Here is a 14,247-nt window from a genome sequence, read left to right as displayed (position 1 = left end):
GGGGGAGCTGCTGGGACTCCACTGGGGGGCGGGGCTAGGAGAAAGAGACGCACACCGACCCCTCCCTGGAAGAAAGCTCAGCCTTGGGGTCAGCCTCCAGGTGGGCGTCCACGGGGCCTGTCCGGAAGCACTGTGCGCCCTTGGGCTATCCCCAGGTCATCCGCCAGCTGGAGAACAACATTGAAAAGACCATGGTCAAGATCACCACGAGTCAGAACATCTACCTGCTGTACGTGGACCTGCTGGATTATCTGAAGAAAGTGAGCCCCTCACCCCACACCGCAGCCCAGGGAAGCCGTCTGGCCGGGAGAGCGGGAGCGGCAGGCCCCAGCCTCCCTGCTGGCCTAGGGTCTCAGCGGCTGGACGCTCCAGCCCCGCGGGGAGGGAGCTGTGACTCTCCTCCGTGCCCGGTTGCCCCGGGACAGAGCCCTGCTCTGGGCCCCAGCTGAGCAGGGCAGGTGCACCCGTAGGTGGAAAACATTGTCAAGAACTTGTAATTTGCTGCTTCAAACCGGCATCTTACGGGATACATCAGAATTGTTTGGGTTTTCTTGCACGTATTTGATGGTTCGGTGTTTTTATCTTGTCCTATCCTTTATCGTTGTGTGGCCTCCGAGGGCAAAAGATGGCCCCTGAGCCTTCAGAAAGTCCCTCATCATAGAGAGACTTCATAGAGGGCAGGTCACCTCTGAGCAGGCGGGTAACCTGGAGCTTGCTGCCCAGCTCTTCCCAGCCAGCCGCCCTGCCCCCAGCAGGAGAGGCCTGGAGGCGGCCCCCAGGGGCCCCGAAGGCCTCTTCTTGGGGAGCAAGAAGACCAAATGACGGGCGGGTGGACAGTGGGGGCCCTGGGGCTGAGAGGAGGCGGCGGACGGGGAGAGTGAGGAAGTCGTCCACACTCCCTCACCCCCAGGCTGGGGCAGGGGGAGTCCTGGAGGGCAGCCCAGCCGGCCAGGTGACAGGTGGAGATGTCTGGAGATGTCGTGGGACGGGCAGACACTGCCGCTCTTCCTGGCTGGGGCCGCAGCCCCCCAGGCTCTGCCCAGAGCCGCACAGGCAGGTGTCTCGCTCCTCTGGCCTGTCCCTCAGCCCCTGTTCCTAGGCTCAGCCGAGCACCTGCACACCTCACCTTCCTGGACCCACCACCCGACTCCGGCTGTTGACCTGGGTCCAGCCCTCCTCCATTTGGACAATTATGTGTCCCCAGGGGCATGTTCTTTTCAGAACATATGCATTTTTAAAAAATCACTCCCAGGGTCATCTGTATTTTTTTAAAAAACTAGTGAAATTCTACATTGTAGTTACTAACCACAAACAACTAAGGGGTCAAGATATATTAGATATTTATGAGCCTGGCTCTGAGCCTAATACCTCATTACATATAGATTCTGCCCGCAGCCTTGTGAAAGACCCAATATCCACACATGGGCAACACTCTCCCAAGTTCCCCTAGCCCGCTGGTCAGGGCAGCCTTGGCCTTAAGCCCTAGTCTCTGACCCCACGTCCCTGTTTCGAGCCCCTCTGCTACACTTCAGACAGCAGCCACTCCCCGGGGTGGGGCACGGTTCAGTTCGACGCCCCCATGACAGCCTCCTTGGCAGTATGCCTGAGGGTCTGGTCCCGGGCAGTGGGAGGGTCCACCGGGAAAATGCTGTCTGCCCTCCTGAAACAATGCTTTTCCCTGCTCTGTGCCTGGTGGGGGCTGGGGCCACAGGCCGGACCCTCCGGTGTCCTCAGGGCTCGAGCCGTCTGGGGTAAGACGTGAGGGGCAGCATCTGGTTGGCCCGGAGCCCCTGGGCGGACAGTTTCCGTGCCCACCTGCTCTCGCCCCTTTTGATACAGAAACTGGCAGGCTACCCCATGGGGCTGGACAAGCTGCAGAATCTCGTGGGTGACTACTGCTCGGAACTGTCAGACATGACAGTCATGTCCCAGGACGCCATGATGATTACAGACGAGGTCAAGGTGAGCTCCAGTCCCAGGCCAGGGAGCCCGCAGGTCCCTGTCTCAGACCCGTGTGGCCTAGGGTCCATAGGGACACTCCCAGCACCGCCTGCAGTCACTGGAAGGATCCAGCAGCCACCTCCCCGGCCTGCCCTGCTCACACACTAGGCCCCTGGACAGAAAGAGTGGTCCCTGGGCATGGAAGCCGAGAGGTAGATGCAGGAGGGAGAGAGTTAGCCTGGTGCGGGCAGGGGCCATCCATTCACGCGGCCCATGCCAAGGCCGCCTCAAAGCCCGTGCAAGTCAGGCACGCATCATCCTCACGATGGGGGCAGCGAGTCCACGACGAAGCGTCACACAGCCACTGGCCTATGCTGCAGAGACGAGTGGGCGACATGGGGCTACTCGGGGCACTTAGCTGCTCAGAGAGGCAGTGCTGGGGAGTGGTCCCAACCCTGGAGGCCGGCGGACAACCAAGGTCCTGGGCCATAATGGGGCCACAGGAGGTGTGGGTGGCGGGAAGAGAGCAGGTGTGGAGGAAGGGAGCCTTTGGGCCAGTGGAGGCAGCAGGAGCCAGGGGGGTGGGGTGGCGGGGGGGGCACTTAGATGCTGGGCCCTCCACCCAGCCTGGAGCTCTGGGAGGAGAAATTTGCCTTTTAAAACGTCTGTGCTCTGGCTGCAGAGACTAAGGGTACAGAGTCCAGATGCTGGTGACACGGAACAGACCAGCTGGGGGCCTGATGGTCACTGGGGCCCAGAAGTCACCCGATGAGCTGTGGGGCCAAGTCAGATGTGGACGGGGGTGGAGAGGGCAGCATCCAGGACGCGTGGGCAGGCGTGGACGGATGATAGATTTAGCTGCCAAAGCAGGACACGCGGGAAGAGCCTGGGCTTGGGGGGCGAAGCTGAGTCCTTTTTAGGCCCGTGGAATCACTCCAGGGAATTGTCGTCAGGGGAGACAGCTGAGGCAGCAGGGAGCCCAGGCTACGGAGAGAAACGGGGTCCCTGAGCCGAGGGTGCAGCTGGGGAGGGCGGCACCCCCAGGGGCCAGGTGGGGGGGCTCCAGAGAGGAGAATGGAGGGCCGGAGGGACTGTGAAAGCCGCAGGCGCAAGCCTGTTAGGACGAAGGGCACAGCCAAGGGCTTCCAGCGCTATTCCCAAATCTAGAAGATGGGGACTGAAACTGATGGCCAGGCTTGGCACCACGGGAAGCCGTGGTGAGACACGCCTGCCCCACCTCCTGCGTCCCCAGATGAACATGAGGCAAGGGGAGGCAACTTTCATCGAGGAACGCAGGGCACGGGAGAACCGGCTCAATCAGCAGAAGAAGCTGATCGACAAGATCCACACGAAGGAGACCAATGAGAAGTACCGCAGGGTGAGTCCCCGAGGGACCCCACAGCAATGGGAGGCAAGCCACAGGCGGCTCCCTCCCCAGCAGAAGACACCGCTCACCACCACCTCCCCTCCTCCAGGGCCGGCGGGACTTGGACTTCCCCTCCAATATGATGACTACAGAAACCGTGAAAGGTACGCACTCAGCTCTCTGCCCGCGTCCAGCAAGGGTCTGAAGAGACCGGCACAGACTCAGGTCTCTGTGAGGCCAGCCACGGCCAGGGTGAGGGAAACAGCCGAGCCCCCGCCTCTCCCTGCTCTCCCTGCGGAGGCTGAGTGCCAACAGCCACAGCCCACACTGCAAGGCACTGCTCCCAACCTTGGGCTCACTGCCGAGTGTGGTCGCGCCCCCCGCTCCTCCGCTGTACTTGTACTTGACGGTGCTGTCCCCTGGCATCCCAAGGCTCGATCACCCAGTGATTCCTCAGAAGAGTTGGGTCAAGCCCCAGACCCCTGTGCTGCCTCTGAGAAGTGCCAGGAATCACCCATGCCGGGCACCCGCTGGATGGAGCTGCCTTGGGGCGTCCCTGAAGGGTCAGCTGAGGGAGGAGCAGGGTAAAATGCAGGTAACTCTCACAGGTACCTGCCCAGCTCTCTGGTAGCCTCCCCGGAGGCCCTCGGCATGCGTGGAGGTGTCTGATGGCCTCGGGCAGAGTTCCCGTGACCCTCCGGCATGCTGGCCACCCTTCCCCTCTGCCATGCCCAGTGAGGAGAAGAGAGGCCTCCAAGTCTGATATCGAATACGAGACAGACGTGACTGCTTCGGTGGAGAAAGTGAAGACGGCTGTGCGATGCTCCTATCTCTGGGTACTGCCCCCTGGCACTCCTGGGGTGTGAGTGGCAGGCAGGGGGCCCTCGCCCCAGCCCAAAGCCTACTGCGGGTACCTTTTGAATGAATGTGGGCACACAGCTGCAGCTTCACGGCTGAGAGTAGAGCGCACTCTGGGACACAGCCGGCATGTCCGAGTCACGTTCCAGGGGCCACACAGAGCCCGCAGGGATTCAAGGATCCAAATGCTGAGACCTTCACCTACAGCTCTGTCCCTCCCTAAACCGCCAGGACCATAATGAGAGGCTGCCACTGCCTGGTCCTTCAGTTTAATCCGATCTGGCTTTATTATTAGTAAGCTTAGCTCCCATCCTTAGACGAGTGGCTCAAAGCCCCTGGCAGTCTCTCAGGGGTGATCTCCTTGTCGTGGCTGCCCTCTCTGCTTGCGGTGTGAGCAACACGTGGGGCCGCACATGAAGGGCTTCACCCAGGACCTGGCCGCAAGTCAGCATCGTTGCTGACCGCTGGGGGGACCCCAGAAGAAACCAGTTCTGTGCGGCCCATGCCTACCGGGCCCACACCCGCTTCTCTCCCCACTGGCCTGGCCAGGACATCGCTGGCCGCCTCCTGGCACAGAGGAACACGGAGGAGAACCTGGGGCTGCAGATGGAGGACTGTGAGGAGCGGCGGGCGCAGCTCGAGGCCCTGATGAAGAAGCTGGAAACGGAGGAGGCAGTGCTCAAGTTCCGCCAGGCGCCCGGCTCCGTCAGGTACCCTGGGAGGCCCCTGTCTCCCACCAGGGCCGCCCAGGGGGGCCCTTGTGACCCGCCCACGTGGGCCGGGGCCCGGCGCGGAGCCCGGCGTGGACACTGGTGGCCGGACGGGTGGGCCACGAAGGCCCAGCCAGGAGACACCACGTGCTCACAGCTGAGCTCTTGAGCCCCTGAATTTAGCATGACGCCCACCTCGGGACTGTGGCCGCCTCGCCCTTGACTCTGTGCCACCTCCCTCCCCATCGTCCTCAACAGCTTCAAGTCTGTTGAGAAGAAGATGAAGGACATGCTGAGGGAGGAGGAAGAAAGGCTCCGGCTGGCCTACTCCAACATGACCGAGAGCCAGAAGCTGCTGCTGACCATCCAGACGGGCATTGACAACCTCTACGTCCGGCTGATTGGCATTGCCCTGCCCACGGCCCAGGTACCAGCCGCAGGGGGCGGAGCCACCCGCACACAGGGCCCCTGGGAGAGGCCAGGGGAGAGATGAGACCTTCTGCCGGCCTACAGAGAGAAGCGGTGCTCTCCGAGCCCCCTGACGCGCTCAGCAAGCTGGCCGACTGCGAGGGGAAGCTCGTGTACCTGGCCGACAGTCTGCGGATGCTGTCCAGGACTGAGGAGGTAGCCGGCGGCTGGGGCTGCCGCTTCGTCCCCTGTACCCCTGGAGCTGACAGGCCCGTGTGCCCTGCAGGTGAACACAAAGCTGAGGGATACTCTGGAGTCCTCGACTCTGAAGGAGAAGCAGAACACGCGGATCAGCTTTGAGGAGCTGGAGGATGATGTGATAGGTACAGGCTCCGGGCTGGGGGCCAGGCCGCCCGGCAACGCGCAGCGGGCGTGCGGCAGACGGCAGCGTCTGAGCAGGGCCACCTGCAGGCGCAGTGGGGGCTCCAGGGACAGACGGGGGGTGTCACTTGTACCCACGCTCTTTTAACTTACGGAAGTGACTTAGTGAGGACAAGGAGAAGCTAATGCCGTCGAAAGGAGAACGTATTAACTTTCCAGACACACGGGAGCATCACTGCCGGCCAGGAGGCAGAGAGGAGCAAGGGGAAGGCCGAGCCCAGAGCCCTTCTTGGGGTGTCCGTGGGAGAGGCAGGGGAGCGCAGGGCAAACCGCTTCAGGTGGGCTTTTGGAAGAATCCCAGTGGGTGGCGGTGCCGGGCCCCCGGTTGATTTAGGCGAGGATTATTGGCTTGGTGTGAGGGTGTATCTGATAAAGAAGGGGTGGGGAGGGGGGCTCTGGATCGCTTGGTTCGCACGAGAGACGCTCCCAGCGGGCGAGGCTTCTGCTGTCCCCACGGACTGGCCAGCCCTGCCAGGGGGCAGCCTCTCCCCGGGTCTGTAAGAGCCCACAGGCCAGGGCATCAGGAAGACAGAAAATAAGACAAAGTAGCTAACAGCTGGCCCCTGATGACTGCACGCCCACGAAGCCCGGACTGTCCGCGAGCTCGCTGCGGCAGGGGCTCCAGAGTGCAGCTGCCCTCCTCCTCGACCTTTCTAGAAACCTTCCAGTTCGCAGACGTGGACCACAGCTACGTCCCCTCGCGGGCCGAGATCAAGCGGCAGGCCCAGCGGCTGATCGAGGGGAGGCTCAAGGTGGCCAAGAAAAAGAAGAAGTAAGCTGGAGGAGGAGCCCCGCCCCGCCCCGCCCCCGAGCCGGCGCTTTGTTACACAAATAAACATTTTTCCAGGACTGCCGGGGGCCGTGGGACAGGAGTCTCAGAAATGAACTCCGGGAGACCTAGACGTGGGGGGATCACGTTGAGAAGCTGCGGAAGCGTGGGGCACTGGGGGCGGGGCCAGAGTTAGCGGGTGAGTGGGGACGGGTCCCGCGAGGAAGCGGACAGGTGCCAAGCCTCATCCGNCCCTCGCGGCACCCGTAGCCGCGCGCCCCGCCGAGCCAACGCCAAGATGGCGGTTCTGACAGACGGAGGGCTGCCGCGCCGGGGGTCCCCGGGGCTGGAGCGGAACCGCCGCGGCTGAGCCCCTGCACTGCCCTCGAAGCAGGCGCCCGGCCGCCGGGACCCGGGACATGGTGCGATCCGCGCCGGGTCGCCGCCGTCGCCGCCGCCGCTGAGCTCGCGGGCCGCTCCGGGCTCGGACGTGGGAGCGGGAAGATGTTTTCCGCGCTCAAGAAGCTGGTGGGGTCGGAGCAGGCTCCCGGCCGCGACAAGAACATCCCCGCCGGGCTGCAATCCATGAACCAGGCGCTGCAGAGGCGCTTCGCCAAAGGGGTGCAGTACAACAGTGAGTGCAGGCCGGGCGCGCAGGGTTCCTGCCCGAGGAAAGTGGGGTCGGGGGCACGGGTGGAGGAGGGCGCTGCCCCGCAGGGTCCGCAGGCCTGGGCCCCGGCGACTGGGACTTGGCAGAGACCAGGTCGCGCCCCGGCCCAGGAAGCACTCGCGCCCCCAGGGCCTGGCGGTCTGCGGGGAGATGTGGCCGGTCCTGTTCCTCTCTGTTGAAGATGTGCTGAGCCCTTACCTGTGGCAGGTACCCTAGGGGCGTTCACCTAGGATCAGGAGATGATGTCGGGAGGTGATGCCGGGCCGGAGACGAGGTCCTGGAGGACCCCAGGGCCGGAGTGGGGGCGCCTGGGCCCGCGGTGTTCCCCTCTGACCGCTGGGTCATTCCCGAGGAACTCTGGCACGTTAAGAAATCTGTGCGTTTCGTTTGCACGGTAAAATTCGTCCCGGCGGTTCCTGGTGCGCTCTGCGGTGCCCTGATTGGCCCGGATAACCTCGTCCTAGAGTGATTCTTACATAAGGTGGGGAGAGCTCTGTGGTCTGTGACGCTTGAAGGGGTGGTGGGGCTCCCCGTCAGTGAGCCACGTGACAGCCTGCCCAGGGGCGCCGAGATCCAGCCGGCCGTGGTGGTTTGAGCTCTGGGATTTTGTGGGCTTCATATTCAGTTAGAGGGGAATATCGTCTACGCCACACATTCCTGCCCCCCTCTTCCTTTTTTTAAGAAGCATTTGTAAGGGATATATTTGGAAAAAGCTCCAGAAGGCACAGAGACTTACTGTAGGAGACTTCTCTTCCCCAAGGGAAGCAGGAGTTATTTTCAGATGCCCTCCGAGCCCAGGATGTTTCCAGGCCTGTCATAAATTATGTAAATTGTGTAGCTCCTAGAGGCTGCCTGTCCTCTTGACCTCTTTAAGGTTTTCCATCTCACTGTGCTTTTCCTGGTGTTATTTAAAGCCCTTTTATAAGTTCTCTGTTTTTAAATTGTTTTCCTTTCAAGGATTTTCATATACTGCTGCTACAAGGTTTTGGGTTCCTCCCTACCCCCGCCCCCTCTACTACTTTAAGAGAACTTTCTGGTCTCTCTGATGACATATTGAGGTGGTCACATGCAATATTAAACTAATCGGAAAGATGTTTGTGCAGGTTTAATTACTTTTTATGCTTATTTATATTTGAGAGAGAGAGAGAGAGGATGATGGGGGGGGCCACAGAGAGGGAGGGAGACAGGGAATCCGAACCAGGCTGCAGGCTCCAAGCTGTCAGCACAGAGCCCGACACGGGGCTCCACGTTGTGAACTGTGAGATCATGACCTGAGCCGAAGTCGGATGCTTCACCGACTGAGCCCCCCAGGCGCCCCTAAAGACCTCTGTGCAGGCTTAAAAGAGAGGTATTTTAGATACAGATGTATTCAACTCTCAATTTTGTATGTATTTGTTACATTCAGAGAAGAGAGTAGTAAGTCAAATTACTCATTTGTACAAAGCTGAGATTCTTCATTCGGCTCCCTTATTTACTTCTATTACTTAAAGTATTATTTTAAGCTTAATTCTAGTTGTGTGGAAATCAGAGCTGGAAACTGGAAACTTTTCACCTTCTGAAAAGCACCCGTGACGGGCAGAGACCGAGGGTGGGTAGGGCAGGGGCAGGCATGGCAGGGATGTCCCAGAGACGGGAACCCAGCCTGCGGCAGGTACGGGACAGGCTGTGACTCCCGAGAACCGCAGCAAAGGTGGAGATTGAGAGAAATCCCTTTGAGAGGGAGGCTGGCCTACTAGTTGAACAAGGTACAACTTGGAAACTTTTTGATTTCCTTTATTTGAACAGGTGCAACTTTGAAACTTTTTGATTTCCTTTATTTATTTTCCAAAATACTTTAATTAGGGGATAGAAGCCAGCCAGCTGATGGTTATAGATTCAGGGTTTATGGGCAAGGGTGGGTGGCTTCCAAGCGCATGTGTTGTCTCTTACCGAGCCTTGTCCTCTTAGGGCAAAGTTTTCTTTTAAATTGCAGTGATAATAGAAGTGACTCATGTCACTTATGCAAGAGCCCCAGCGCACACATCAAATTTAGACTCAAAACCTGAATGAGACATTGGACCATAATTATAGTTTGAAAGTTACTTGCATTCAAAGTGGCAGAAAGGATGTTGCCTTACCTGGTCTATCTTTCTACTCGGACACAAGTTCCCAGCGGTGTTGTGAAGAAGCGTGGACTGGGGCACCTTCCCAAGTCAGGAAACGCCAGTCATGATGCGGCTTGGCCGGTTCGCCCTTGCCCAGGACTGCGCTCCCGGCAAAGCCGGCGCCCGGACGCCGGGGCAGCCAGGGTCCCGGCCCGTCAGGTCTCGGTGCTAGAACTTAGAAATGGACTTAAACACTTCTCTTGCTAAAAAACCTCTGAAAGGTTGATTTCAGGGTAAGAAGGAAACAGCTTTAAGATTATATCAAGATTATGAGCTGACACGTCATGTTTGGAAAAGAACCAAAGAGAACCGCCAGGAATGAGAAATACAGCCATTAAAACCAAGAAGCCAGCAGGCAGGTGAATCAGCGCAGGGACCACACTGAGGACAGGGCTCGGCCTGGAGGAGAGATGCGCAGCGGGGACGGGGCACACGCGGGGACGAGTCTCACACAAGAATAGCAGGGGCCGGGAGGCAGTAGTATTTGAGGGAACGAAGGCAGGGTTTTCCAGAATTCGGGAAGTACGGGAAACCCCACAAAGGGTCCAGGGTTTTAAAAACACAGTAACTACACCGGCCACGCGAGCATTTCCACCCCCGGGCCGGAGTCGCAGCGGCGCCCACCCACACACTGCGCAGGCAGCGGTCACGGTTGTGGCCTGTGGGGGCCTCACCCGAGGAGGCGGTTACTCACGAGCACGCGTGGGTCGGCTCGTTTCCGGTCTGAGGCCACTCTCGGCGGCGCACAGGCTCTCGCTGAAAGAATATGGAGGGTGGGCACCAGATCGATGGGGATGGCGATCGGGTCACGGGCGTGGGGCCTAGAAGACAAAGGTGAGCACGGAGACGGGTGACTCTCTGGGCTGAGATCCAAGCAGGCGCTGGTCACGGCCATCGCTGTGACAGTGGCTTGCGTGGTCCAGGTGAAAGGAGGGACTGAGCCCCTGGCAAGACTCCGGGAGCTGGGACCGAGCCGATCCAAGTTTCGGCTTTGGAGAGGCCTTTCGCTGTTTACGAGGAAGATAAAGAGATTAATTCACTTGAGATGAATCACAGCAAATGTGAATGAATGTTAAAAACTTAAGTTACTAGGGGCGCCTGGGGGGCTCAGTCAGCTGCGCGCTCCGCTCTCGGTTTCACCTCAGATCCCAGGGATCTCTCCCCCGTGCCCACTTTCTCTCTCTGTCTCTGCCTCTCACTCTCTCAATGGATGAATGAGTGAACAAAAATGAATTAAAAAATATACAGTTCAGTGATAATGAACAGCCCACATCCTTGTGGTCACTGACCTAAGAATACAGTTTGAAAACTTAGCAAAAGAACAACAAAATAAATTTTTTTTTAATATTTTTATTTCTAGGAGAGAGAGAGAGAGACAGCGTGAGCAGGGGAGGGTCAGAGAGAGAGGGAGACACAGACTCCGAAACAGGCTCCAGGCTCTGAGCTGGCAGTCAGCACAGAGCCCGACGCGGGGCTCGAACCCACGAACCGCGAGATCATGACCTAAGCGAAAGTCGGACGCTTAACCGACTAAGCCACCCAGGCGCCCCAAAGAACAACAAAATAAACCCCAAGAAAGTAGAAGGAAGGAAACAACAAAGGAAAAAGCAGAAAGCAGTGACTTTTTTAAAAGAATCAGTTGAGGTGTTCAACAAAACATATCGTGGCGCGTGCCTGGGAAAGTAGGCTCTGGGAAGGTTAGCAAAGAAAAAAGACAGGTGTCACGAATATCAAGAGTACAGGACTATAACTACAAGGTTTTAAGATACAAAACGTTCTGAATAATCTTGTGCGGGTGAATGGAAAACTTAGAGTGGGCAGTGGCCTAGAGAAGGGCCCCTGAGGCTGCCCCCGAGAAATCCCGACTCTGAGTCCGGAGACCCTGCCTCACCGTGATGGAGAAGACGCGCGTGACGGAGGGGCGCCCAGCCTGCTTGCTGCCGCCAGGACACAGGAGGACGGACACAGAGGGTAACCGTCCAGTCCTGTCCGTGAGCACAGATGGCGTAACCTAGCGAGAGGCCAGGAAATCCGATCTAGAAAATCATCAAAATATTCGTAACAAACCATTGCGTTGAGACCAAATAGGACGACCCCGGGAATGCACACATTAGTAGAAAAGATATTTACACTTTACCAGTGGGTTAAAGGAGAAGCAGCATTATAATCTCAGTAGGTGCAAAGAAAAGATCAGATAAAATTCAACACCCATTCGTGGTTTGCAGAAAATAAAAAGAGGGGCGCCTAGGTGGCTTAGTCGGTTAAGCGGCCGACTTTCGCTTAGGTCATGATCTCGCGGTTCGTGGGTTCGAGCCCCGCGTCGGGCTCTGTGCTGACTGCTAGCTCAGAGCCTGGAGCCTGTTTCAGTCTGTGACTCCCTCTCTCTCTGACCCTCCCCTGCTCACGCTGTCTCTCTCTCTCTCTCTCTCCTAGAAATAAATAAAACATTTAAAAAAAAAAAAAAAAAGAAAATAAAAAGAGAAAACCCACTTTTTTTTTTTTTAAGATTTTTATTTTTAAGTAATCTCTCCACCCAACATGGAATGCGACCCCACAACACCAAGATCAAGAGTCACCCGCTCCCGCAACTGAGCCAGCCAGGCGCCCTGAGAAAACCCACGTCTTAGCAAACCAGGAGAAGAAGGAACGCCTTTCGCCTGGTCAGGAATATTTACCAAAACCTGTGTCCGTATATACTAACGAGACATAGTAAGCTTGTCTTTTAAAATCAGGAGCGAGGCACAGACTCTCCGCTTTCATTGAGCTCTCCATGGAGATGTAGAATTCCACCCAGCACAAGAGAAAATGAAAGTATGGGGCAGGGGCAGATACAGGCCCTTCTAAAGGGAAAATATTAACATAGAAATAAAAATATTAATTTTCCCAGGGTGCCTGGGGGGCTCAGTCAGTTAAGTGTCTGACTCTTGATCTCAGCTCGGGTCTTGATCTCGGGGTCCTGAGTTTAAGCCCCGCATTGGGCTCAGTGCTGGGCATGGAGCCTACTTAAAAAGTGTGTGTGTGTGTGTGTGTGTGTGTGTGTGTGTGTGTGAGGGGGGGTTCCCTTTGTTGGGACGCTGTTTCATGTAGGACGTGGACCACCCACACCGTCTCAGCACAGCACCCAGCGTGTTTCTGGCAGCGTGAGAAAGCCGGGAAGCTGGACAGCCCTTCCCTTTAACAACCTTGTAAACGTCTGAGTAAAACGTTTAGGAAGACATCGGTGCATCACTCAGTTCTGAACTCGAATGAGGCTTGTGCGGTTGTTCGCTGCACGTTTCCCAAGAGCAGAGGGAGTGATGGTGGGAGGGGCGGCAGCTCTGAAGCTGAGGCGCCTGCCTGCCCCTGGCGGGGTGTGGCCCCCTGGGCTGGGGGGGGACCCTGAACTCACGCGTGAAGCGGCCTCTCCCGGGAAAGCCCTGCCCAAAGCCAGGTTTGTGTCCGCCCGCGTGGGTGACCTCCACGTGGGTTTGCCTCTGAATCATCACTGTGGCCCCAAAGTCTCAAATGGAGAATTCACTTTAGGCCTTCCCAGGTCATTAGCTAGCGTTCCAGAAATATCACAGGGACCTTCTGACAAAGTGGCTTCAGCTCAGACCTTAGGCCCCGTGGACACCGTTCACGAGACCTGGAGCTGCTGGTAGATCAGGACACCCAGCAGCAGAGGCCAGACCCGCGGACCCGGCGCCTCGGGGCTTGGGCTCCACGCGTATCAGGGCGCACACGGCCCTCGTCCCGCAACGGCTCTGAGCGTGACAGGCGGTAGCTGCGCTTACGGCGGGAGCACCTCGTGGTGTAGACGGTGTCAGGCCCGCCGTACACCTGGGACTGACGTCATACCGTGGGTCAGCCGCACCTCAGTGACCACGTCAGTGCACAGATCTGTTTAAAGAAATAAAAGAGGCCTGAGAAAACAAGCAGGAATCTGAGAGCAGAGAAAGCGGCAGAGTAGGTTGAAGAGGACCCTGCCCGGGGAAGCCAGGACAGGGTGAGGGAGCACACGGAGCGCGGCCACCGTGAGCAGCGCTGTGCGGGGCGCGAAGGGCCGCGCAGCTCCCCGCCCGCCCTCAGCCGCTCTGGGGGCTCTGCCTTCGCGTCCCCGCCCTCGGGGCTGGGCTGCTCGTGGCCACTGACCGCGAGTCTCGTGTGGGTCCCTCCCACGGGAGGCGGGCTCCCCTAAAGCGACACGCTTCCTGCAGCGTGTTCGGGCCCGTGACAGGGACCCGGGGCACCGCCAGAGCTGCGCCGACAGCGCACACGTGTTCTGGCAGCGCTCTCAGGTGTTTGGCTTCTGGATGGAATCGTGTCTAGACCGCCTGCCCCTGGACCTTGAGGCCCATGGCTTGTGTCCCATCTGGAGACAGGATGGAGCGCGAGCAAGAGCGCCCCTGAGGTCTGACAGGAGGCGCTTCAAGTTGAGAACAGCTAACATGTCCTGATGATGGCGGGGGGGGGGACCATGGTGGGGGAGCCGACGTCGTGACCCAGCTGCACGGGAGGAGTAGTGAGTGTCCGAGAGCAGAGGGTGGGTGCCAGGAGGAAAAAGCCAGGAGGCTGGGGGGCCGGGCCAGGGCTCGGGGCTGCCCGTGTCCCTGCGCCGCGTCCTGTGGGCTCGCTCACTGCCGCGTGCACACCTGGCACACAGGCCGCCACGTAAACACGTGTTGGGCGAGCAAAATAGCATATAGGCTGTAAGCCCACACGTGCGGCCTTGAAAATGCTGGCGCTCTCCTAAATCGCGTGCTAAAAATACCAGGGCTGCGAGAAAGTAGGTTAAGAGCGAACTTCCGAAATCTAGGGAGCTGCCTGAGAACATCAGCTGCCCCACCCCCTCCAGCAGCCTGACCCTGACCCTGTGAGTCAGGGGTCCCCAGAACATCCGGCTCTGGGGGAAGACCGCTCCCCTGCAGGTGCAGGGTCCCAGCTCGGTTCACTCCTTCGGG

General features: G+C 58.6%; 2 protein-coding genes and 1 long non-coding RNA gene across 3 annotated transcripts in view; 2 read left to right on the top strand and 1 right to left on the bottom strand.

The window, feature by feature from the left end:
• Positions 1-6,573, top strand: part of CCDC183 (coiled-coil domain containing 183) — an 8,318-nt gene extending 1,745 nt beyond the window's left edge. The window contains exons 5-14 of the mRNA XM_077770999.1: positions 156-260; positions 1,840-1,962; positions 3,194-3,319; positions 3,417-3,471; positions 4,043-4,143; positions 4,715-4,875; positions 5,134-5,302; positions 5,389-5,499; positions 5,570-5,666; positions 6,382-6,573. Coding sequence (XP_077627125.1) covers positions 156-260; positions 1,840-1,962; positions 3,194-3,319; positions 3,417-3,471; positions 4,043-4,143; positions 4,715-4,875; positions 5,134-5,302; positions 5,389-5,499; positions 5,570-5,666; positions 6,382-6,500 — 1,167 coding nt within the window. The 3' untranslated portion in view covers positions 6,501-6,573. The remainder of the gene's footprint in view (positions 1-155; positions 261-1,839; positions 1,963-3,193; positions 3,320-3,416; positions 3,472-4,042; positions 4,144-4,714; positions 4,876-5,133; positions 5,303-5,388; positions 5,500-5,569; positions 5,667-6,381) is intronic.
• On the bottom strand, positions 4,429-6,523 carry LOC144237351 (uncharacterized). Its single transcript, XR_013336835.1, has 3 exons — positions 5,461-6,523; positions 5,071-5,141; positions 4,429-4,822 (listed from the first exon to the last, which is right to left on the bottom strand). It is a non-coding gene; the product is annotated as an uncharacterized LOC144237351 (long non-coding RNA).
• Positions 6,574-6,771: 198 nt separating the features above from the next.
• Positions 6,772-14,247, top strand: part of RABL6 (RAB, member RAS oncogene family like 6) — a 20,952-nt gene continuing 13,476 nt past the window's right edge. The window contains exon 1 of the mRNA XM_077771011.1: positions 6,772-7,127. Within this exon, the coding sequence (XP_077627137.1) occupies positions 6,998-7,127 (130 nt within the window). The 5' untranslated portion in view covers positions 6,772-6,997. The remainder of the gene's footprint in view (positions 7,128-14,247) is intronic.

The sequence above is a fragment of the Crocuta crocuta genome, unplaced genomic scaffold (genome assembly GCF_008692635.1).
Source record: "Crocuta crocuta isolate KB4526 unplaced genomic scaffold, BGI_CrCroc_1.0 scaffold2720, whole genome shotgun sequence".
Taxonomy (NCBI): Eukaryota; Metazoa; Chordata; class Mammalia; order Carnivora; family Hyaenidae; genus Crocuta; species Crocuta crocuta.
The sequence above is the reverse complement of the archived record's forward strand: the minus strand, read 5'-3'. Positions and strand labels throughout refer to the sequence as shown.